The 26,310-nt window shown below is 34.6% G+C and overlaps 1 protein-coding gene across 1 annotated transcript in view; it reads left to right on the top strand.

Annotated features, from left to right (window-relative positions):
- PSMD14 (proteasome 26S subunit, non-ATPase 14) overlaps nucleotides 1-26,310 on the top strand; it is a 48,553-nt gene that overhangs the window by 17,888 nt on the left and 4,355 nt on the right. The window contains exons 4-9 of the mRNA XM_075028580.1: nucleotides 5,308-5,379; nucleotides 5,709-5,828; nucleotides 6,930-7,000; nucleotides 7,967-8,117; nucleotides 20,701-20,808; nucleotides 24,144-24,218. Coding sequence (XP_074884681.1) covers nucleotides 5,308-5,379; nucleotides 5,709-5,828; nucleotides 6,930-7,000; nucleotides 7,967-8,117; nucleotides 20,701-20,808; nucleotides 24,144-24,218 — 597 coding nt within the window. The remainder of the gene's footprint in view (nucleotides 1-5,307; nucleotides 5,380-5,708; nucleotides 5,829-6,929; nucleotides 7,001-7,966; nucleotides 8,118-20,700; nucleotides 20,809-24,143; nucleotides 24,219-26,310) is intronic.

The raw sequence follows: 26,310 nt of genomic DNA, 5'->3' as shown, positions 1-26,310 counted from the left end.
GATGTATTTCAAAATCACCTTTTGTGCTATTAGTGTGACACCAGAGCAGTGCTTAAGATCCATTTAAACAATAGAAAGTGTCTCCATTTGTGGAATATTTCTCAGTTGCTCATGTAATTGAGTCCACTTTCTATACCTATTTGAAAAAAATGTAAAATAGTACAAATAAAGAGCAGTGCTCTAAAATGACACTTTATTTCACATTTAATCAGCAGGTATTTTAATAACATAATAAAATTGGCTAAATAATTGATACCAGTTCACACTAAGAGAAAGGTGGAGTAATATACCTAAAAGTGTTAACAAATTTGCTAAAAGACCTGAGTAGATAACACTTCAAGGGATTAGTTTTTATCCTGTTAGAATGGCAAATGCCTTTAACACTTCGTCAACAAGGGCTGTCCAAGTAAAGAGCTGCTTTTTATGTTGGAAATTCTCTTTAACTGTTTGAAACAAAAATAGTATCATGCATGATTTAATATTACAATGTAATCTGTTCATAACTTGAATGTGATTATTTTTTCATTACAAGTCTTTCTGAATAAAACTAAGCAAAAATAATATGTAATTCAATAGTGGTAACTTAATTTTATCAATTGAAATTTGGATTCTGCCATTCTAAACAAAACCAAAACCAGTTTGGTTGGGTTTTATGAGATGGCTGGCCATCAAGAAGCTCATTTCACTGACTGACAGCATGTATAGTTGATTCAGAAGAAATATCCATTTTTCAGTAAGTAGCAGAATAACAGTATTTTTTTCAGACTAGTTTTTTAATTTTAATAATTACTGTATCCAGCTTATACAGGAATGCTTGGGGAAAGAATGTTCAGTATTCCTTGCAGTTTCCAAATACCATTTTCCTCCAGTTCCCCAAGAAATTGTCCATTAAAGCTGTGGTCAGACAGAACGAAGGCAGTATTTGCTGTTTTGCAGTGAGATGGGCACTCTTACAAAACTGTGCAGTGGGAGAACTATCTGACCTTCTTTGAATACCATAATGTAACCAAAAATACCAGCAGATCTTTTGCATTGCAGATACAAATGCTTTCTTGTTTTGATTTCTGACACCAGTTAATTTAATTTGGTACTCTGCTTCATAAAGATGGTGCTCTTTTGTTAAAGTTGGCAGGCAGTGCAGTTTATGAACAGTGATAATAGCACATGCTGTGGAGGGTCAGTGCAGAATACTTTGCCTCCATGTAGAGATTAGCTAATAAAGTCTTTCTTCCTCTTTGCTTCATGAAAGAAATGCATAAACTTCTGTGGAAGATTAGCAGAAACAGGCCAAAGAAATCTTAAAACATGTAACCCATAGCTAGCTCCCACATACTGTGTAACTAGCACGCAGAAGCTGTGGCTGTCACTCCAAGGCTGTGTTAGATTATAAGCCATTCATGGAAAAGGAAGTGGTTGGAAATGGAAGTAAAGTGGTTCCAGTTTCCAAATGTCTGCTTTTTTCAAAAGGCACTGTCTAAAGCCAAGTAAACTACTTTAAAGACCCAAGATCTACTCTGTTGCTTTTATCTGTTAAATCTTTAAGTTTTAGGTTAAGAATTTGGTGAACTTTGGGTTTATAATTCTCTGTAGAAAGACAAGTGTGTGCCTATAGTATTTTATGTGCCAGTTTATCTTTGGTAGAAAAATAATGCAAAACTAAATCTGTTGTGAAGGTGGATTCTGGACAGGTTTTGACCTATGGATCCTTTCCTTCTCAAAACTCCTGAATTGGTACATCAATAATTTCAGAACTCTTTTGAGCAGTTCATTCTAATCTATATTCAAAACGAAGGAATATTAACATGGAATTTAAACATAATTCATGCAGTGCAATGAGTTGTTTCCTTTTCTCATAATTTAGCTAGTAATTATAATCTCTAAGGAGAACAGAGCAGACTGAAAGGACATAGTGAGGTCTTCACAAAAGAAGCATCTGTGACCAAGGAAATACTTAATATGTGCTGTAGTTTATAAGAAGACTGAGAATTAATAAATCTACATTATATTTGCATTGTATACTACCACTAGTTACTTTTTAAGAGTTCAGGTAAATTGGTTGAACTGCACGGTAAGAGTGGAAGCTAATCTTTAATATTTTTGCTAGCTCAGGCGTGTGCTTAAAGTGAAACAGTGAAGTTTGCAGTTAATATCTCCTAACACTTAGTGTAGTCATTTATATATTTAAACTCACATTTAGTGTGCAGAATCATTCACAGTGAATACTATGGCTTTAAAAAGAAAAAAGGTGCTAAGCTAGTTGACTTACACCAGTGACGCATTCCTTTAAGAATTAGCAATGTTTCCTATGCTGAAAATGAATTGTTGGCTATGGGTGCTGGCAGCTGGCAGGAGAACTTTTAAGATAAGTTTTGAAAACAGAAACTACTTTATCTCATAGAATGCCTAAAGGATTGATAAAGTATAATGTTAAGTATCCCTTCTTCTGGACCATCACCAAGGTAAACAAGCATTTGAAACCTCCAAGGAGTATAGAAATAATAAAAAAAAGGAAAGATTAGGAATGAGTACGGTAGGGTAACACCTTGCTTTAGTTCCTAGCTTTGCTTAAACTAAAGGTAATTTAGTTGCCTTGTTATGGAAACAAAATGTAATAACGTTTGTCGTTACCTCCTCTCTAAGTGTTGAATCTGCTGACTGATTTTAAAATGGGAAAAGTTATGAGGAATAATTAAACTCTTACGAGTTGTGAACACAGGTGTTTACATAGGGGACAGAGATGTGATTAATGCCTCAGCTGCAGGAAGGGTGTCAGTGTGATCTGACATCTTAACAGACGTTAGAGATTCCACACAAGGAGAGCCTATTCAAGAGGCATAGTCTGTGGAATAAACTTCAGTTCAAGTCCCTGATTTTTGAGAAGCTAGTTTCAATCAAACTTCAACATTAACCTTCCAGAAATCTCAGAACTACTTATGCTAGTTCAGGGGAGATTATTTTTTTTATGCTATTCCTTATTTTAAAAAATACTGAATAGTGTAATGGGATGCTTGCTTACAGTGAAATGTTAAACAAAATCTGGGACAAATGTAGAATAGTATGGTGATCACAGCATGGATGTTATGGTTCTTCCTAAAGCAGAGAGTTACTGTGTTTGTACTTTTACCATCACTTCAGACCCTCTCTGATCTAGAACTGGTAGAAAAATGGAAAAGAGCTTTATGTATGAAGAAAGGGGTTGTTATCAAACTAATAAGTTGTTTGTTGTTTGGGTTTTTTGTTTGTTTGTTTTAAGTTAAACCCAACTCATCTGTGCTTTATTCTTAGCAGTGATTAAGTGGAAATATGAGTCTTTGTGTTTTCTGAAGTATTAAGACTTCTGAGTGAAAAGAAGATCGTCTGGAATAGACTTAAAGCAGGAGAGGTACAGTTGAGAAAGTAAACTTACATATTTATGGAGAAAAAAAACCCATAGTAACAGTATCGGAAAATGATTGGGCATTTGAAACTTCGTCAGTCAAACAATTTAGTTGTAGTAAATTTGGAATAAGCAATTCAGGAGCCCTGTGAATCTAGTTCTGTGAAACGTTCTGAAGAACTGGTCGTAGAGTTTTTCATCATAAGTGCAGAGGGACACCTCGACTGGAGCAAGTCACTGTTGGGCTATGGCTAGTCAGGGAAATACTTGATGAAGTGGAATTGCTTAAAAATGGACCTTTGGTGAAAATATTATAGAAGGTGAAAAGTTAAACCTGCTGGAAGATTGCTGATGGAAAGGGCAAAGTGACAGAATTAGCAATGAGTAGTAAGAAGCGAGGGAGAGCAAATATCAAGAGGTGATGGTCAGCAGTATCAAAGTTGGAAATAAAGGTTTGAAGGTGTTAGGAAGCAGTTGTGGTTGACAGATCCATGCATGTATATGCGTTTCAAAATAAAAAGATTGGATCTGGAGCTAATAGAGAAGGAATTCGTTGACGTGGGGCGGGGGGGGGAACACAACTGACTTTTCTTGCTCTTTAAAGTGTTCTGAAGACCAGGTGATGTTTTTCTGTGTGTGTAAAAGTGAAAGTATGCAGAAAGGACAATTACTATACAAACTTAATATGCTGATTACTTAAGTTCCTGGTTTTATCTTCAGGAGGTGATGGCTCGTGTCAATCGCTATGTCTTCTGTTTGATGTCCGGTGGACACGTGTTGTACTGAATTTTTCCACTTTAAGTGAAAAATCAAGAATTTACTCAAAATTTTCCCTCTTTTTTTTTGCCCAATTTTGCTTATAACTGTGGAATCAAAGTTCTAAATCCACAAAATGTTTGTGTAAAGGCACCATTGTTTTCCTCCTTTAACTTAACGGGGAGTATCTTTTTGTTAACTGTACTCCATAGTTTCTTTGTTGCCCTTCTAAGTTTACATCACTTAGCGCAGAAGTAACCTTTTGTATTTTCGGTGGAAATTTGTTGTACACAATTTGGTAATAAAGTAATGAATGTACTGTTAATTGGCTGTAATGAGGTACGCTGATATGGAATTCTGTATATAAGAGCAATATGTGTCTTGCTCCTCGAGAAAGGGGCATTTTAAACTGCTGCCTCCTGTGTTTTTCATTTTCAACAGTACACAGAACCTGTTTCAACCAATCATTCACACCTGGGACAGTTGTGCTAATTTTTGAATAACTACTCATAAGGCAAAGAGCAAAGTATTTTGTTCACAGCTTTTCCACCTAGGGATCGGAGGTCCGTTTTTTCTCTCACTGTACCAGTGTATCTGCAAAGTACTCCCATAGCCTTTATCTGCAAGTCCTCTTTAGCTGAAAGCTGATGAAGCAAAGGGAAATTGCTGTTTGTGTTGGTGCCAGTTAATCATGCTAGCCCAGCAGCATTTACATTCACACCACTGTAAGAAACGCATAGTTAATTGGAGAACTGGCCGTATTTTACAGCTGATGAAGGTTAGCATTGCGGCAAGGCTGACTAATGAAAACTTATCTGACTCTTAGCCTGTATGTCTTGTAACAGGTTTGTACCCAGTGCAATACTTGCCAGTTTATTTGAATGATTCCTATTAGGTTGCTCTTTAGACTGGTATTGTTTTGGGGCGGGGGGGAGATGGGATGATGGCTAGGTGACTTGTATTATAAAATAGGATAATGAAGAAGGCACTGTAAAGAAGTGTTTGGGGTTTGGGTGTGCTTTTTTTTGGTTTTGTTTGTAAGAACTTAATCTAACACAAAATCACAATTATATATGCATTTTTCTGTAAGTTTTGTAATATGGAAAACAAAAGCAAATGTTTAGAAACTGCAGAATAACAATGGTGGAGAAAATAATTATTTATTCTTTTCATAGGGACCACCAACAGATGCTCCTGCGGTCGATACAGCCGAACAGGTTTATATCTCTTCCCTTGCACTGCTGAAAGTAAGTGTTCTGTGTGTACTGCATCTGAGTGTAGTGCTGGAGATAAAGCACCTGGCAGCTATCCAAAGTTTATGGACTTGTGCTCCTTAGGTGCTAGTCAGACTAATTTTTTAAATAAATTAATACTGTTTGGAACACTCAGAGTAAGAAACTTATTTTAATTACTTCTTTTTTGTTGACTTCGTTTTTACTATTCTGTAGTTCCTTACAGTTTCCAAAAGTGCTACAAGTTACAAATTATCTATAGATCAACAAAGGCTGAAAGAACTATCCCAAGTCAAACTTGAACCTCCTGTTAAACATACAGTGTCATTTGGTCTTAATTCCAGATGTTGAAGCATGGTCGTGCTGGTGTCCCTATGGAAGTTATGGGTCTGATGCTCGGGGAATTTGTTGATGATTACACTGTGAGAGTGATTGATGTTTTTGCAATGCCACAGTCAGGAACGGTGAGTTCTTTGCAACTAGACCTTGATAATTTTGTTTGCTTGTTTGCTTTTTCTTATGGTAGATATTTTTAAAAAAGCTTTTCCTGCTTTACCTCATTTATACAATCTTAAGGTATAACCTACTAGGTACAATGCAAACGTGTCTAATGGATTTAAGGGTTTCAGTAAAAAACAATTAGTTAAAACAAATTTCCTTTTTTTTTTTAGCAAAGACTAGTATGTAAGTGTGTAGTGTGTGTATCAATATATGGAGATGTTGGTCTTTATGTATGTGTACATATATTGGTATAACATCACTTATAAATTGGTAACTTCAAGAACTCATATACTATGAGCCAGGGGAGGGATTCAAAATGTAAAAAGCTTGATTAGAAGTGTGTCATGCCCTGAAGTGTGATAGTGCTATAAGATATACTTCAAACTTGCTCTCTTCAACAGATCTTACAGTGGCATGTCTCTTAAATTATATTTTTGTGATGTGAAAAAAATTATGTATTTTAAGTAAGAATATTCATGTTATGAAGAGATATTTTAAAGAGAAGATGAGCCAGTGGGTATAATTGGAATTTATGATGCTTTTTTTGTGTAACTTGAATGAAATATTGTTCTTAAAAGAAGCACGGACCCCTTTGTAACTCAGAGCTGCACATCAATGAAATTTTCAGATTCTTTTGTCCTGAGTTTATTCTATGCATGTTATAGTATAAGCAGAATCTGCAAAAAGCTGGTATGTGATATTTATCGTGACTAAAACCTGTAGAGCTGAACTTGTGAGAAACAACGGGCCAGAGTTTGCAGGACAAAAAGAGGAAAAGGTGAATTCCTATGCCTATTTAATCATGTTTACTCATAGTAGAGATGACTTAAATAGCAATTAAAAATCTTCTTTCAGCATCTTAAAAATCACATTGAAATATATTTATAAAAATTATATTTTACATTTAAGGGTGTTCTATCAAGTAGTTCTAAAGGAGTGAGGTTGCCCTTTTAAACAAATGCTTATGAATGGTGTTTGAATTTTTGTTTGTGGAGAGTAACAAGTTAAAAGACAATATGGCTTTATGTACAACTAATATGACTTTTATCTGTCTTCTACGTCAGGGTGTCAGTGTGGAGGCAGTTGATCCTGTATTTCAAGCAAAAATGTTGGATATGCTGAAACAAACAGGAAGGTAAGTCACCCTAAAGAGGGCTGACAGTAACAAATACTCCCTGCATGTTGTTTAGAAGAAACAGCTGGCTTTCTGCAAAAGTAGTGATATAGGGGCTATTAATAATGTTTAAAAAGAAGTAATTGGCCCAGAAATCGGGTGAGTAGCAGAGCATGTAATTCAGTCCACCTCCTGCATTTCAGTTGTTAGGAGGTTGTCAGTCATGTTAAACCTACAGCTTTGATTATTGCACAGAAAGATTAGAATGCTGCTCAATTTAGTATAGGCAGTTACTAGACAGTACCTGCTTAAGAGATTGATTTTTTTATTTCTTCTGATTAAGATAAAAAATTATCAAGTTCTAGCTTATTTATGAACAATTTTAATGAAAAGAAAGGGAAAATAATTTTGTAAAAGATCCTAGTATTTAAACAAATTTTTATTTCACTCCTACCTCTGAACAGTTGTCGTTTCCTTGCTCAAATTCTTTTACTGTGGGAAAAACTTCAAAATTAATGTTAGCAAAAGGCTCAGCAGCTGAACAGAACAGTGCAAATTGCTTTTTGACTGAGTTCCTAGTTCTACTGCTGGTTTAATTGATATTTAATCCTTTCCCACCGTTGGTTCCCGTTGCCCATGTCTGAAATGGACTTTCTGCCGTGAAAATTCAACCCTCGATGCCAAAGAGTTAAAGAGTAGATATTTACTCAAGTGCTGAAAGGGTAAAAACTGGTTCAGGGAAGGTGTGGTAACAGGGTGAAAAACTGAAAGCATGATCTACCACTGCTAATGTGCATCCCTTAATGATAGCCCTCTTTTGTCGCATTTATTCATGTCTGTGTTTTCACCATGCTGTGGTGAGTAATTTAAATATTTCTAATGGTGTTTTTTCCACAGCTCATCCTAATTTATGCCCTTATACATTACTATTTCTTCTTGTGTTACATGTTTTTATATTTAAGAATCTCAATGTCCTCTTTGTTTCAGACCTGAGATGGTAGTTGGTTGGTATCATAGTCACCCTGGCTTTGGCTGTTGGTTGTCTGGTGTAGATATCAATACTCAGCAGAGCTTTGAAGCCTTATCAGAAAGAGCTGTTGCTGTGGTGGTGGATCCCATTCAGAGTGTAAAAGGAAAGGTATTGTAGGCTTGCTTTTTTTTTTTTTTTTTTTTTAAGTATTTAAGTAAGATTTAATATAGAAGCACTGTAAATATGTGTAAGTTCTGGATTTTTTGGAGGCCCATTCTGCACTAAAAAAAAAAATTCTCATTGCAAATGAAAAGATCATTTTTAGTTTATTCTGCATCTTGCATCAGTAGTCCTTAAACAGGCTGAAAGTCTTTGATATTGTCAGTACACATAACCAGTCATAATCCTCCCTTAATATTTTGCTATTTAGGTGTCACTCAACATGTTTGCAACTAGTAATTCAAGTATACATTGTTTCAGATATTACATTTTAGCCACAAAATCTAAGATCAATTACTAACAGATTGGAATAGGTTCAGCCCCTTAATGTAGGTACTAAGAAGGCATTGATTTATAGGCATTGCATATGATGGCTTTTAGTATCATTTCTATTCCAAATGTTTTGGGCTATAAAACTTTACAGAAGACTTGGTATCAAGCATTTGAGTTTGAGAAGTGTGCAGATAAATGATTAAGTATGTTAAATGATTATGAAAAGAGATTAACTTGCAAAGCATATTGGGCTATAGTTGTCCTTTGTTGAAATCTCTTTTGTTCTTGTTTAGTTCTCTTTTTATTTCTTTCTAGCCCCATATGCCATTTTCCTATTTCCTGCCTCATGACAGCAGGGAGCAGCTCTATTATCACCTTCACAGAGCTGTCTGCAAATGTGAGAGGCAATTCGATTTTGCTCAACCACAGGGAGAATGGATTAGAAAAACTACAGAACATACAGAAATTGGCTAGGTGGTTTACTGCTTTAAAATACTGCTGAGGTGTTTTGTTTGAGCATGCACTCCCATTGTATTGTAGAATAATTATTGAAATGCGTCATGGTATATATGGATGATATTAATGTAAATTTATAAATATTTAAAAAGTAAGTGTTCATCATCTGTAAAGCTGTAGTATAATATTTCCTGTGAGACAGATCATATTGAAGCTACCAAACAATTCCACCACAGGTTTCCTTAATTTCATAATAGAATATTCTGAAGCTACAGTTGCATTTTCAGTTGGGTTTTTTAAATTCTGTTTTTTATAGAAAATTCGTTTATGTAACAGGCAATTGAAAAATTAATAGCTTCTGATTGTTTGGAAGCTATTAGACATCTGAAACAATTTTGCTCCCTTTTAAATTGTATAAAGAGTAGAAGAAAATTTAGGTAGTTTGGGGGGGGAGGGGGGAAGATGCAGTAGAATATTTAATTACTCCTGACTTATTTTTTCTAGAACTTTTTCCTTTTGCTTTTTCTTAGTTTTCCACTCCAATAGAAATGTTGAAATAGGATTCTTTTTATTTTGTCAAAATATAATTTTCAGGATTATACTAGTAATTAATTTAGACCTCACTAGGTATTAAAACCATTAAGGAGAAAAGCCTCCCAGTAAGTCACACTACTGTTGTACCACACTTGCTCACTAAGTGCTTGGGTTTTTTTGGGTTTGGGGGGGTTTTTTTTGTTTTTTTTTTTAAAAGAAAAATATTTTTTTGCCACTCTGACACAGATGTCATCTTTGAGCATCTTTGTTCTCTTCAAGAAAATAATCTTTGGCATATTTATTTTGAATATGAATAAATTTTTGTCCATCTAAACCTTTCTGGAATTTTTTGTCCATCTAAACGTTTCTCAATTACAGCTCTTCTTACAGCATTGCTGCCAGTATTTGAGATCACTGGAAGTCTTGTTTGTTTTTCATACGTATCTAGCTGCTACAGTCAGATTAAATTACATTCTCAGGTTTCACATTAAAAAAAGGTTTACATCTGTCACATTTCTGACAAGTGCGTCCTTAAAAGCTTAGAAATAAAAGAGAATCCCCCAAATTATGAGTACTACTTCTAATTAATTTTTTGGGTTTGGGGGTGAGATTGGGCTATGGAATGTGTATGATTTTTATGATCCTGGTAGGCAAGATCGCTTATATTAAAATGTATTTTGATTTTAGATGAACTGAGAGAAGAACAGATATATTAGAGCTCAAGGGGATTTCTTAGCTGAGGTTTGACTGCTTCATGTGCATGGCTGCCTTACTATGGTGTCCAGTGCCTCTTTGTATGTTAAACAACTGAAGCGAAGCCTATTTCAGGGAAGTACCCAGTTTTTATCAGTGCCAGCAAAAGAAGAACTGCTTGCAGAGGTAATTTTGCTGGTGTAGTAGCCACTATACAGGTGGGCTTTTGCTCGTGTATGTAGCTATGTGAGTCCAAGACCATTACTCATTATACCTTTTCCTAGCATAACTGTCTGGCAAAAAATTATAGTGAACATGTGGCATAGATGATTTTAATATGGAGTTGTTTTGACTGAGATTAGATGTATTTAAAAACAAAGTCCAAAATAACACATTAGCTAATTTTAAACCTGCCTCAGGGCAGGTCCATGCCCATATAAATTGCTATGGCTTATAGTCAGTGAAGCAGTCATGGTTGTGCTAGTGAAGAATAACCGGGGCAGAGGTTATTTTCATGTGTTGGGAAGTTGAAATGAATTCTGATGAGGAGCCTCAGGTTCACCTTGACTAGCTAAAGCATTAAAAAGCAGTTTGCCCTGTCACTGGTAGCAAGCAAAAATTATTAACTTTTGTTAGCTGTCCTTGTCTGGATACATGTGTTCCAAACACCTAGTAAGACAGGCGTGTATGATTGCAGTTTAAAGATAAGAATACATGTAATATTCATCAGTTTAAAAAAAAAAAAAAGTTGTCTTAAAGCCAATGAGCAAAAATAAAAAGTAATATAAATGCCTTATATAAAAATAAAACCCTCATATAGATGTGTGGATTAAATGCCAACTGCTTTAATGACCATTTAAGACTGGGATATTATTACATATATATAATAGGACACATGAAGGACAAGTAATTCTAAATAGTGATCTTATTACTTTACATACATATTCTTGCACACACAGTATGCTTTTTCAGGACTCTGTACCGTATATTGCCATTTTGCGGCTAATAATGTTCTAGCTGTCTGTAAAATAAACTCACAACAGATCAGTGAATTTTAACTGAAGGTCGATGTTATCAGAACCCAGAGAGAAAAAAGCTTGGTGTTTTGGCTTTTTTTTTTATTTGATTTCTATGAATGAAGTCAAAGTAAACATGGTGAAATATGGCCAGTGGAGCAGCCTGGCTAGCTGTTGCTTCATCCTGTACTTACCAATAAACCTTTCTTTTACCCCCTCCAGTTTTCCAGTCTGTGCAATGGAAGTTGTAATACATATTTAGAATATTCCACAGAAGCAGTAATTTCATTAAAGATCTGGAATAAAGCTAAATATTGACATTTCATATTTATTTCCAACATACATTTTGAAATGTCTGTAGAGAGAACTATATACCTTTGCCAAATGTTAAAAATAATTTTTTTTTGGACCTTAACTTAGCAGCTGTTCCTCACCTCTTAAGGAAAATATAACTACACTAAACCCACTGTAACATAGTATCTTTAACTCCAAAAGCATTAACTTACTGTGTTGCACACTTATATGTTAAATTAAGAAAAAAAGTGGTATTTTCTTTTTTGAACTGTTTTAAACTTTAAATCTTTATTATAAAAGTCACCATTTAAAATGGTTTGGTTTTCTGAGGAAGTTCATTGGTTTCCCTTGATTAATAATTGCTAGCATAAGGATCGGTAAAATCCAAAATTTCCAGAAGTCCATTTTGTACATCTGAGAAGTTTGTTGGCGCTTGTGGTGTTTAGTAGGATATGTAGCAAAATTTCTTGTTCATACAGCAAAATTTCATGTCCGTTATACCATAGTTTTTCCTAGCAAGTCACTGTCAGAAGTATTTGCAGGAAGATCTCTTGATTTATGGCAAAAATGCTTTTTTAAATTGTTTGCTGAGGAAAAGACCTGTTTTTGCAATAATGTTTTATAAATTCTATTTTGCATGTTAAACACCTGACAGATAAAAACAAATATGCTATGTATCTTAATCTTGTGCTTAAACCATATCCTGCCACTTTCATAAAAGAGGTTTTTGCTATGGTAATTTACCCTTATCTTAATCTCATTCAGAGGGTACAAGAAGAAAAAAACATGTACATTTGGGTAGCCAGGTAAATCAAAATAATTCCAGGAGGTCATCTAGTCCAACTTTGTGCGGAGCACACTGTCAGCATTGATTTCAGACCAGCTCGCTTAGGGTTTGTTCACTTGAGTCTTGAGATGCAACAGCTTCATGGGAATACCTGTTCCCAATACTTTATTATTCTTGCAGGGTTTTTTTTTCCCTTGTGTACAGTCGGCAGCTCCTCATTTCAGTTTATTACTACCGGCTCCTGCCACATACATCATTGAAGAATCTTGTTCTGTGGTTCAAGTAACCTATTCTGGAATTGGAAGGTTTGATACTTCAAAGAGTAGCCAGAATGTGGGCTGTAGTCTAAAACCATTTTGTTCAAGCAGTTTCTTTTCAGTGGAAGTCATAAATTGCTTCATTTTGTTCAATTTATGAGATCTTTAGAATTTTATTTTAACAGGAGTAACAAATGTGATGAACTTTATCATTTGTTCTTTTACTCATTTTTAAACTGTGAAAAAAAATATTCTTATCATGCTCCTAGAAGCCCCAAAAAGGGACAGTTATACTGTATGGGGTTTAAAAAAAAAAGGTATTATTTGTCCTAAAATAGCTATTCTTTGGGGGGGGGGAGAGAGAGAGAGAGAGAGAGAGAGGTGCTGGGTTTATCCTCCTTGTACAAATGAGGAGCTGAGGAGAAGAGAACTTAGCTGAGTTGCTCCTAGAGGTCCATAACGAAATTGTGTCTGTCCAAAGCCAAAGTCATCTCGAGCAAGGTGCAGGTCTCAAAGTCCTTTTGAGCTGTTAACAAAGAAAAATAGTATCTTTAAATATTCAAATTTCTATTTAGAATGATAAAGCACTCTAAGCCTATTGTAAAAGTTTGGTGGCTCAAATACTCTACTTTGAAATTTTGTAGTATTCCAGCATGTTTTTAATTCTTATTGTGCTAATAAGATTTTGTCCATTTTGAAAAATGGACAAAATTTATGTAGGCATAGGATAAAATGCCACCATGAAACCAATAGATCATATGGTTGAACAGAGCTTTGTTTTTCATTTGCTGGATGACCTGTTCTGGCAACCTCTTCCTTAAAACACTCCTCTTCCTCTTTTTTTGCCCATTGGTATTTCTAAATCTAGGTGACAACCTTTGCGTGATTACTTATGTATATGAGCAGTATGGTTTTGTTAATTCCTGATTTCAGTTTTTAACTCTTCAGAGTAAGAGATGGTTATTTTGCTGAGTGCTGACCATAAGAATAGCAATTTGCAAATAGTTTTGATCTCTCCTGTTACTTTTACGTTCCAGTTTAGATTAAATTTTCTATGCACTACACTATCTCAGCTTGGTGACTTATGTGGGGAAAGGCAGCTGAACTCCTTTCCTGAGACAGTTTTTTGTGTTGCAAATCCTCCCAATTTATCAAGACAAATATGTATGTGAATGGTTTTATAACTTGGTAATTACTTGATAGTCTAAAAGAGTGAAACCAAAGCAGACAGAGATTTAACAATTACTCTTCTGAATGTTAGAATTATCATCTAGCCTAAACAATTTTCTTCAGCTGAACAAGTTTTACACTAGTTTTCTGAAAGATTCCATGTTTTCAGACCTCCACTCTTTTATCAGAGTGCTATCATTTTTCCTTTGAACCTGTCCTTTTCCCTTGTTTGTTTGAATTAACCACAGGATTGGAGATGGTGACTGTTTTTTAAGGCGGCAGAAAAAAAAGCAATCCTTAAAATGAGATGTGTGGAGAGACTAGTATAATGCCTGAAATCTGAAATTTAAAATAGCCCATTAAGTTTGTGAGCATGCTAAGTAGCTTGGAGCCACCTAACAAGATTTTCTTTATATACCCAGCTCTCCCTACTTGGTGCATTTGTCTTAATAACCTTTACCTTAATAAGTCTTCCCTAGACACAAGTGAATTCAACAGTCATTAGGGTACAGCTTGAATGTATTAATTAAAAACAACTAAACAAAACAGTAAATTGACTATATTGTCACTACTGCTTTGGAGACGTCTGTTTATTGTGAATTATTATGCAGATAATATTTTACAAGAAAATATATTTTAAAACATGTGATACCTACAACTTTATGTCAGAATCTTTTATACCTGGAACAACTTCCATTGGTAGAACTGGACTTGCTAACACTTTTCTATTGTAAAGGGGAAAATTCTAAAATAGAGAAGATAACTTTACAATGTGTAATTTTGGTTGAAATTTCAAGGGTACATTTCTGTACATTTCATACCATGTCTAGTGCATTTAGATACTCTTACAGTACTGTGGTATTTCTTAACATTGACTGAACAGAGCATTTGGTGCAGTAGCCTGCATATCAGAGATGCAAACATCTTAAATTGATCTAGGCAAGAACCGAGTGTCTATAGGAGCCTGATTTGGAGAATAAGGAGGTAGATATATTTGTGTTGGTTTGATTCCTGTTGATTCAGTAATGATTGATGCTCTTTTCCCTGAAGAATCACATTTGTAAGAGTTTAATTGTGTCTGCACTATAGTGTAGGCCACTCAGTGTTTTCAGTTCACAATGTGTTTTTCTAAACCTGGCCATAAACTACAAAGTCTTGAACTGTTTCATTACTGCCAGTATACCACTGTTTCGTTACCATTTTGTTTGAAAACCAACGTTTTTGATAGTAGTTGCACATATTCAGAATAACATCTTGCATATTTTACTTCCTAATTTTTTTAAATGGGATGCCAAAACTGTTAATATCAATGCTGGTGTTCTAAAAATTTGTTATGCAATGTCCTTTGGACTTCTTGTGATTTAATGAAGTGATGTATGTTTACCTACTAAACCATATACATAGGTTACTTCAGTTCATGTCCGTCCTTAAAACAAAAAAAGTTCCAAGAAGACTTTTTGTTGAAAAGTATTAAATGTTTAATTTCCTTTTGCCATGGTGGATCTAGAATAGTCCATTTATCTTCATTAAGGCATATAGCTTTAAAACTTGTGGCTTTGCTACTTGGGAGTTATGGATGCATGCCCTCACTTGTCAAGATAAATGTATTATACTGTAGTTCTCTCCCCTCCCAGTATGGATATTCAAGTTGTACTGCGGATTTGACCACAAGTAAGCAATTCTCTAAGGACAGAGAAGGAAAATGCACATACTCCTAGGAATATATTTTCCAGAGCTAAAATTGACATTTTATAAATAATTTCCATGTTGCAAACTTCAAACTCACAATCACAGCAATTCAGTGATATGCATTTGGCATGAGTCAGTTTCAGTTCTTAGTGCTTTTCATTGGAAATGGCATAAAAAGTAAGATTTCTTTGAATTTTTTATGTTGTGGGCTTACAGGGGACAGAAGATGTTCTTCACTTGTAGTTGTCTAACAGTGCATGGCAGCATAAATAACGAAATGGTCATAAACCCGAGCTGCACTTCTCAGGTCACATGTTCCATTTCATTTTTAAAGAATCTAGAAACAAACTAAGCAGTTGATAACAGGTCAGTTGCAGGTGATAAAAGAGATTTTAGATGGGACATTACTTCTTTTTCCACACCTGGCATAACCACATTATATCCTTCACAGAGTTGTCTTTAAGCACTGGTATGTTTGTTCATAAACATATGGCATAAACAATACATTGCTATTTGAATTCCAAGGACACAATACATTTTCAAAGATAGTCACCATATGTCATAGATTCTTCACTGGAAAAAATACTGATGTTAGAAATTTTTTTAATTTAAACATAAAAGGCTGACATTTCTAACTGAAGTTTACCATTAAAATATAGTGGGTCTTGCAAAACAGGACTGTTTTTGTTTCAATATTGTTTGTACATTCGATATTGGAGGGATTTAAGAATCAAGTGTGTAAAGTGTAAAGTACTCTTGAAATTATCTTTTTTTTTGGGGGGGTGGGGGTGGTAAAAAATATCCCACAAAGTTATTAAGCCTGTTTTAGAAAAAGTGGTAATATATATATGGCATTCACCCTCTCAGAAGCAGCTGAAATAAGTCTGGCTACTAAGCATCCTAAATTTTAATCAAGCCATTATTTTTAATAACTATGTGCAGACTATAAAGGCCAGATTTTTTCTAGTTAGCAATTGAGGAGTCCAGTGCTTGTCTTCAGATTGTGAATAACTATGAATCATATTAATTGTAGCTATTCTCAAATTTATTAAAGTACACTGAAGATAATTGTAAATTTTTTTTCTAAAAATATATTACGCAGGCTGTACTGTGGGTTGTTGACCCTGGAGAAATGCTTAAAAAATGCTGTATAGTTATTGTTTTTTAGATTATTATGCTTTTTGAAGCTAAGACAGATGTACAAAAAGATGCAGTTTTTATTTTGTATTGGCAGCTTCCAAATATTTAGTATCTTTTTCCAAGAGCTGCAATTAGTAAAGCATCCATGGTACTGAAATCCACACATCCCACAAGCTAATTATATTTGCAAGGTCAGATTGAATACATATTTTCAGAAAAATAAAGGGTTATATAAATGTGTCTTCTACTTGGCTGTTATATCACAGTTTGTTGATCTGGAGTATAATGTGTACAATTCACAAATTTGTCTGATAACAGAAAGTGGTGTGTGATTGTGTTTATTTTACTAACCAGTATATTCACAGCAATCACTTCCAAATATCTCTCCAGTAAAGATGTGTTAATTACAAAACAGACAAGGTCTTCTATTATATTAAAGCTACTAACAAGAAGACAGCAGGAATCACACATGTAAATAGCATCATCAACCCCTATTTTAGTCCTCTGTTTTGATCTGTGAGTTGCGCATAGACCAAAGGTGCTATTAAAGACTCAGTATATGAAATAGGCAGCATTATATGAACAAAATTTATTCAACAAGAAAACAGACCTTTAACATGAATTTAACAAGCCTGAGAAATTATAAACTCTCATATGCTGCAGATTCATGCAGTGATAATAAACAAAAAAGGAAAGTAAGAGGTTTCCTTAAGCTAGCCAAACTGCTAATGGTTTTGTTATAAGCTGTCTGCTGTTGAAATGACCTCTGAAAAGTCTGAAGACACTTGTACTAGGAAGAATTAAATGGTCAAAGTGGTGAAAGAGTTGCACTATGGAAGTGCATTTAAAAAAATATATCTACCTTCATATATCTGGAAAATATCCCAATGGCACAGACTTTTGTTTAACTTTTTGTGTCTTTACAGAAAGTCTGTAAAGCCTGAAGCTTGGAAACTATAGTTTTCACTAAAACAGTGCACGCTGAGCTGCATTAGATAATTTAAGTACAATGAAAACTTAAAATTTTTTATGAGAAATACTGACTTCTTACAAGAAAAATAACTGAGCAGGTTTTTGTGCTGCTTTTAATTAATCCTTAGAGGTTATTTATTCAAAATACTGTGTCTAAAGTTTCCATTGTAGAATACGGGGTGACCATGTTGCTGTCATCTGATTGCATCATGCTGTACTTCAAAATATACAAATTTAGAGGGGAGACTTCAGCTTGTACACACCTTCAAGTGCTCACCGGGGTTTTTTTCTTGAATCTTACTGTGGCATAATTAACACCTACTTCACCCATTGCTCATTAATACAGTGGACATTAATGAGTCTATTTTGATATAATCCTCTAAAGAAGGGACTGATTTGTGCTCACTGTGAAAAAAAGCTATTACATTTCATAGAAATGAATATGTAGGATTTATTGTTGTATTTATGTTTTTATTGCGTATTAGGTCTAAATTTAGCCTCCAGGTTGTTGAGCATGTTAGTTTCTTTAAGATGGTTGCTATAGTGATAGCAGCAAATTCCTTTAATCTTAGTGTAGTTAAAGTATTTAGTTACCGTTGGTTGTCACAGTGCAACTGAGACAAGAAATATCATTCACACGTGTACTTTTTGTAGCCCTGTACCATCTTTTTGAGATGGTAGAAATTGCACTTTTATTCCTTTCTAAAGCTTAATGTTTGTGATTTGTCATTTAATGTTTCATACCACTTTCTGTTAGATTGATATTTGTTCTACTTAGGAAATACATGCATTTCATTCCTTCAGGAGGACAGATAGAGCGGGCAATCCTTTCCCACACAGGTAGTACCTGAAACATAAGAAAAATTACTTCTGGTCAGAATTAAGATGCTAGAGTAATATTCAGTATCACCCAAATATTTTAGCAGCTAGTTCTCATATTTTAATGTGAAACTTATCCAAACATAACCTTGCGAACACAAACTGAAATGCTGAATTCATTATCAAAACCACATTTAATCATTTTTTTTATATTGGTTTTTCTTTTCATTTTACGTGACTCAAGTCCCAAAACAAATCCATGCTGGACAATGCCATTTGTTCTTGGATAAGCTCGGCATTGTCTAGTGAAGTTCTCAGTTATATTCAATTCTAGAAGCATGGCTGTTAGTAAGTCATAAAGCAGCTCCTTGTGATTATAGTATACTGCCAAGTTCATGTTTCTTGCTCCTCAGGGTCAATTTTTACTTGCTTGGATTTTTTTCCCCTTATCTAGCTAGTCTCTGAAGAACCTGTGGTGTGGAATTTTTTTGCTTTGCTTGAGTTTTAAATTTATACTGCCTGTTTGTTATGGTTGGGCATTTCCAGGTGTGCATAAATTGGAGCATCTGGTTGAAATGGAACACAGAGAGATATATACAAAAGCTTGTCAAGTGTTTTGAGATAAAAAAAAATCTAATCGTGATAAAAAAGGAAAAAATAAAATTATTTTGTTTGTTACTATAAAGAATATATATATGGAAACTGTTTCAGATCTTTTTGAGAATTATGCTTTTTAAAATTTAATTCCTTTTTTGTAGCATTAGTATCAGATGGCATGCTTCTGCTGCATATTAAATCTGAAATGTGTTTTGATTTTATTATTGTTCAGAAAAAATTGTCACTGTTAACTGACTTTAATTGGGTCACAACCTAACATTTTTAATAAAGAAGATTTTTTTTGTACGTTTTCTGCATGCAGTTTTGAGACTTGACATAGGATCTGGCCAGTCAGCAGAGTCCAGGCAATAGCCCTTAGTGGCACTGAGTCACTCAACACAACTGAAATAGTTGGGTCTCAAAAGTAAATACAGCAGGGTGATAAGTTATTAAGCTTTTTCCATTTACACTTTGATGATTTTTCTTTGTTATAAATACTTGCCAATTAATTTTATTTCCACATGAATAACCTCAATATTTATAAAGTGCTCCTAATAAATTGCATATGTATTTAGTTATTAATATTTGTGTAAATGGAGAGGAAAGTATTAGAACAAGGTGGGAGACTCGATGCTGCTTTCTCTGCAGACTTGCAGTGACAGTGGTTGATTTCTTTTTTATTCAACATAAAAGATTTGGTTCAGGTCTAATGCCTCAAAATATCGAAGCAGCCATATAAATGCATCTGTTGTCCAACCCATAGTATGGAGAGGAATGGAATAAAAAAAGTTGTAGAAAAGCTGTTAAAAGGAGATTTAAAGTATTTAGTTCAATGAGCTACAATAACTCTTCAAACATGTGCAGACACTATGCCTGTAAAGTATGCCTGGTACTGTTTCTGTGGATGTACAAGGCTGTACGTGCACTGGTCCAGTTAAGACTGGGGCCTAAACGAGAAATCTCGTCTTGCAATTACAAATCTGTAATGGAGAGTACCCAGTAAGACTGAGTTTGAGTGTATTGTTGGTATGTTCTCAGTTCTTTTTCACCTCACAGAGGCATTGGGTAGGGGTGAGGGTTTTATTGTATGGGGCCATGAAGTTGTATTTCCAAAGATTTTTCATAGACAAATTCAGCACAGGACAGAATAAAAATCAGTGATGGTTTTACTTTATTTGCAATGAAATGGCACTGAATACTACCTACTGTGTACCTTTAAATCATAAATGACCTTGGTTTTCTTTTACTCTATTTTGTACTCCTGAGCATGACACTGACAAGGACTTTTTAATCCATCAGGCAGTTTATAGACCCTTTCGTAGTCACAAGAAGCAAAAAGCATCTGACTAGAAGGGAATACATGGGGCAAGTTCCTTGCTGGCTATAATTTTGTTGTCATTTCAAGTATTGTGGTAGTATAATTGATGTGACAGGACTGGGCTTTAGACTTAGTCCCTTAGCTTGTGCTCACTTTCAGTTTTAGTCTCTCTCTGTCATTCATTTTGATTGGATAAGATTTAGGTGACAAACATATGCATACCTTTGAAGCTTAGAGTAAGCATACATAAAAATTCAATGTTATATGATGATATCATGTATATAAAACTTACAGCTCCATGCAAAAGGTAATAATTGGTGTCACCTTACGATACAAGGTAGTGTGGTGTGCTGATAGCATAGCCAGCAGGAGGCTCTTTTTTATTAATATTATAATTAAATGATTTTCTGGATAAAGGCCAAAAACAGATGAGAGTTGATTGTGCCTTGTCCACTGTTGCTTGGCACTATTAGTTGCATTTTCTAAAAAGAATTGACTTGACATCTTGTTTTTACAGGTTGTTATTGATGCCTTCAGGTTGATCAATGCTAATATGATGGTCTTGGGACATGAACCAAGACAAACAACTTCGAATCTGGGTCACTTAAACAAGCCATCTATCCAGGTAAACCCAGTGTTGATACTCCTGTAAATTGCAAGATTTATTCAGCAATTTTGGGGAAAGGTACCTAAAACCAATAAGCTACAAATTGTTTATTGTTCTCTCTATAGAATTTTTCTGCATGCATTTATAATTGATGTGATTCATCAGTGGAGTTATATATGTGAAGGGTTTAAAATTGAGCCCTAAATTAACTACTTAAGTGTGAATGCATGTGTAAGTATGTACTGCAAAGGTTGAAGTACAGATTTATGGAAATGCAAACTTTTAAAAGTGACAATTGATGACATACCATATGATACAAGATAGGTACTGTTTTCAGTACTGCAACTTTAAAACTGCTGCTTATTAACCTCTCACCTTTCCTAAAGTTAAGTTATTCTGAAGCAAATTATGGAAAAAGTTCCCTCTTCCTTAATAATCTTGTCTTTCTACTGTATGCTTATATAGGTTCTTACCTAATATGTAATCTAGATTAAACCTTGTATTGTGTCTTAAATAATTAATCTATGATTTTTATGTAATGCAGTAATTTGCTGAAGAATGGTGGAGTAGGAGATTCAGTGGATAAATAGGATGTTTGCTTTGCTTCAAATGTAATGTTTCTTTTGAGTATGTTTTCTTATATTTCTTTGCAAGCATTTGTGAAACTTAAATGTTCAGAGTTTGATTTCTGAAGTTGACTTTCACTAGTAAAACAAAAATGTTGGTCTTCAATGAAACAAACCTTTATTTTGAGAAATAGCTTCTGTCCTGAAACAAGTATCCTCTGGAGTGATTAATGCTTTTATCTGTGTCGTTCTTCTCCCTCAGTGTTTTTGCCTTTTTTCTCTCTAGAAAACTTTTTTCCATTACTATGCATTCTAAAAGGCATGTGTACTTGCAGCTATGAAGCCTACTTCCTGCTCTTTTGATCTGTTACTTGAACAATAAAAGTAATATTTGCTAGATAAACTTCTGCTGTAAGAGAGCTGTCCTTTGGGAGTTGCTAGATCACCATGGCCCTATCTTTCAAAAGATCAGTTCTTTTTATTACTAATGCGTTGAAATCCTTTACTATTTATAAAAATGCTAGCCAAAAAAAATCAGACAATTAAAGAGTGTCTGCTTCAGGAGGTTGTTGTGTTTTACTTCTGATTTTCGAATTGGTAAAAACTGCAAACTATAATGAGAATGAGATAAGCAGCTAATACTCTTGATTGGATATAGGCGAGCCCGTGCTTGCATGTTTCAGGGCTTTTCTAACTGGCTTTTCTGGACCGTGTGTAATGATCTCCCTTGTAAACCTTGGTAGTATTGTTCAACTTCATTGTTTTAAGGTCACTGTCACTATAGTGTGGTGTATTTTGGCCATGGGAGTTCTGGGTTTCTGTTGCTAGAGTGAGTATTTTTCGTTTGTGTTGGTTTTTTGCAAGTTGACAGTGAGCTGTTACAAATGTCACCATTAAGCTAAAAATCATAGTTTAAAATGATACTCTGTTCTTAAAACTGGAAGGGCTCTTGCAGTGTTGTTCAGCTTTTATTCTAAGGTCATAAATAAAATTCTGACCCAGTTGAGCTCAGCAGCAAACTTAAATATTGATTTCAGCTGGGCTAGAAGCAGGGATTTTAAGACATTCCTTAAAATCTCAGGAATAAGAATAGTGTGTGGCTTGACTTCGTTCCTTTTTTTATGGTTTTTCTTGTGTTCCCTTATCAACAGCTTTTTTACTTGCTCTTTGTGCATCTAATTTGTAAGCCTTGTCGGAATGGTGGTTTCCATTTCAAACAAAACATACAAAGAACAAGCTTTGCTTTAAAGTGTTTTATGGGTTTTAATTTAACCTGTTGCAGTGGCTAAACTACAACTACTGTTCAGGTTTGAATTGGAACAGTTGTTTACCTTTCACGTTTGTCTACTCTTCTAAAGAGTGGTTTTGGAAGGGGAGAGGAAAGAGAGAGGGTAGTGGGGGAAGGCAAAGTTGTTTGTCAAATTTCAGGAGCTTTAGAAAACTCCCTAAATATCTACAACTGAGTTTAAACAGAAACCCCAAAACCTCATATGCAGTCATTTTGAGTAGGATAAGAAAATAGCGGTGGAAACTGCTTATTGCTAATAGTTTCAACCATAAATTACTTTATTGATGATAAAACCTGTATTTTGTGATTTTAATTATAGTAAGTGGCATAAGCAATGGTTATCTGTAACTGCTGGTTCTTATAAATGTAACCATTCAAGTAGTTTTGTATCTTTGTATATGTGTTTGCAAAAGAAATCTGTTTAAAATGTATGTATGAGAACATTTTCAGTTTTCATACAGATAATTTTGGAATGCTGAAATATTAAGTTGCATAAGATGCAAATACACATTCATTCTACATAGCAGTAAAGAATATGTTTAAACATAAATAGGTGGAATGATTGAAACACAAGAAATATTTACCACTAATTCTGCATATTTTATATATGATTTATCATATCTCATTTCTAAATGTATACTTCATATGTAAAATTTTATTTGAAAAAGAGATGATTTTAGTTGTGATGAGGATTTATCACAGAATTTTCTTAACCCCCCCACCTCCCAAATATTAATCCAACTCACCCTTAAGTCATAAATGTAAAAAAAAAAAAAAAAAAAATTCTGTAATGCACATAAGCAAAATAGAAGATACATGCATAAAGGTGTCACTTAACCTAATCTCAGTTGATCAGATTGTGATGTACACATTTAAGGACAAATTTGCAAAGGGCATAATTATAAATGAGAGAGGCTTTTTTTCATTTAAAGTTAAAAAAGAAAATTAGCTTTAATATCCAAGGTTAATTTGATGCACATTGTCTAACTGATACTTGATGTGTTTAATCACTGCTTCAGCTACTCTCTCTTTGTATTGTACCTTAGAGAATGAACTTGGGAATGTTGGCAGTGGTTGCAAATAAGTAGATAGCCAACTTTCTCTTTTTTTGTAACCAAGAGCCTTATATTTTAAGAGAAGTGATAACCAAATTTATTGAGAGAGGAAGGATTTGAGAGAAATATGTTTGTGCATATGTATCGGTCAAATGTTTGCAGGCAGTTACCACTTATTCCTGTGATAGTTGTTATTGTGTGAAAAAATCCGTGGTTTAGAAATAGAAAGTATAACTGTCAGTTAATGAACACTGAAAGAGAAATAGGAACAGGTATATTTACTTGATACCTAGTTACAGTCTCTGTGTATTGTTTCTTTGTGTTTTTTTCTTTTATTTAAGTGATGTTTGAAGATGGCTGTATTTAAATGAACTCTTCCCTTCTAATATTTCTTCATTTCAATGGTGGGTAATTTTTATGCAAACTTTTCCCTGAATTTTACAGGCACTAATTCATGGACTAAACAGACATTACTATTCCATCACCATCAACTACAGAAAGAATGAACTAGAACAAAAGGTAATTGTTTTAGCTTTTATTCAGAAGACAAAAAACACTATACAAACTATTTAACATTTGTGACTATATTCTGATTGCAACTGCTGATACTTTCAGTAGTTGTTTTAGCTCTTCTGGAGTAGACGGCTTCTCTTCCAGAAAGCACTTAGATGTGTAGTCATGATGATGAAACCTTCCGAAACCACATTCTAATATTCATATAAATAGTTTGATAATATTTCAGTCCACATGCTTTATGGAAAGTCCTCATGCTGTTCTCTACACTTAACAGGTTTGTGCAAAGTTTCAAGTTTTCAGTGATGAAGCTGAAAGATATACTAGCTGCCTTAGGTTTTCACAGGCTGGAATTTCTGAAGCTAGAAGACTATAATTCCATTTTGGAAAATATGTAACCAAGGAATCTCAGGGGTTTTATTGGCTATAATCACATTGACAGAAGGTGCTTCCAGTTGGTATGAATGGAGCTCCCCAAAACTTCACTGAGTATCAGGAAGTAGTGATGTCCTGCATTTACAGAAAAAATATTGTTCAGTTACTGACACCAAATATTGTCAGTTACTTTTGTATCAAACTTCCTCAGTTACAAGTAAAATCTAGCTTGACAGTCTCAACCAGAAAAACAAACAGAAAAAACCAAGCAAACTCATTTATCAGCTACAGAAATTGAAAAAGACAAGTTTTGTCCTCAGTTATGCCTATGTATATTCATGGCCTTGTTAGGGTTATGAATTGATGTCAGAGTTGGAGTTCATGATTAAATGGTCAGAATAGTTTTCTCGCTTAATTTTGACTTCTTACAGGGCTAGAAGTAATAAAAAAACCCAGTTCTGAGTAACGGAAGAATATGCATGCAAATCAGGGAGTTGAAAAGAATTTGTGAAATGCACAACCCTTTTTAGGATGGTATCAGACTTTCAAGACCTCACTGTTACTGAAAAGAGTAACTGATTCAACAAAGCCAGCTCTCAGCGAAGCTTCTGGAGGTTATTGTTTGCATTCAAATACAACAGTGTGGCCAATCCAGCCTTTTCTGAAGTTCCAAGTGTGTATTTTTTTTAATGGCTTCACATATGCAAGTTACTACCTTTGCAAGTAGGAGAATAGTCTTGACCAAGTTAGGGAAACTTTAATCTGTGAGGCAGCAACTATCTCCACACATCTTTCACAAGGAAGGTTCATACATATCTCAAACCCCCTCGTGGTGGTGGTGATCTGTTATCTCCATCTGTAGTAAGAAGAGTATATGCTTCATGTATTAGATGAGGAGCCCATCACACCAAACCATAATTTTAAAATCCAGATAGCCTAGCTAAACTGTCCATATGCAGTTTGCCTACAACTCCTTCTGTCAGTAACTAAGATCTTGCTAATACAAATTATGACACAAACTTTCCTCTCAGTTCATATGTTCCAAAGCTAGGTTTCTTTGGAAGGTGTACTTAGGATGAAACAGGCACTTTTATTCAGGTGATAGCAATTACAGGGCTTACGGATTCTCAAAGATGTCTGTAGCAAATGTTTGCAAATTGAGGGCAAGCTGAAACTGCTGAAAGGGTCCTCCCTACAGTCCTCAAGTGTGCAGGAGATCCACAAAATACACTTTCTTTATTCATGAAAATCAGGAAATTGTCATTGTAGCTATTCCTTCACTCTTTCAAGAATGACATCAGAGTGTCACGTAAAACATTTCAGATATTTCTAGTAGTCCTGGCATTTATCAGCATCAAAACTCTGCATCACTTTATCATGTTGGTTTTAGGGCTGTTTACTTTGTAGGAGGATGCACATGCAAGTCATGCTTTAGTTGCTTTTGAAGTTCACTTCATCACAACTGTGGCATCTGCTTGCATACAGTTCAGGACAATCAGTGAAGCATAAATAACTACTTCATACATTTAATCCAAGCATTAAAATATTTTTTCAACTTCATCAGAGGACAGAAGCTTCAACCGTTCCTTATTTGGCAGCTAAAATAGTCACCTTTCTATTAGCTCTCCTACAATGCAATTGTGCATTCTCGACCTACAGCAAAAATAACAAAATTACGTAAGAAAAACCTAAGTATTCCTATCAAAGTAAATGCGATCCTGGC

Source organism: Buteo buteo, chromosome 5 (assembly GCF_964188355.1).
Source record: "Buteo buteo chromosome 5, bButBut1.hap1.1, whole genome shotgun sequence".
Taxonomy (NCBI): domain Eukaryota; kingdom Metazoa; phylum Chordata; class Aves; order Accipitriformes; family Accipitridae; genus Buteo; species Buteo buteo.
The sequence above is the reverse complement of the archived record's forward strand: the minus strand, read 5'-3'. Positions and strand labels throughout refer to the sequence as shown.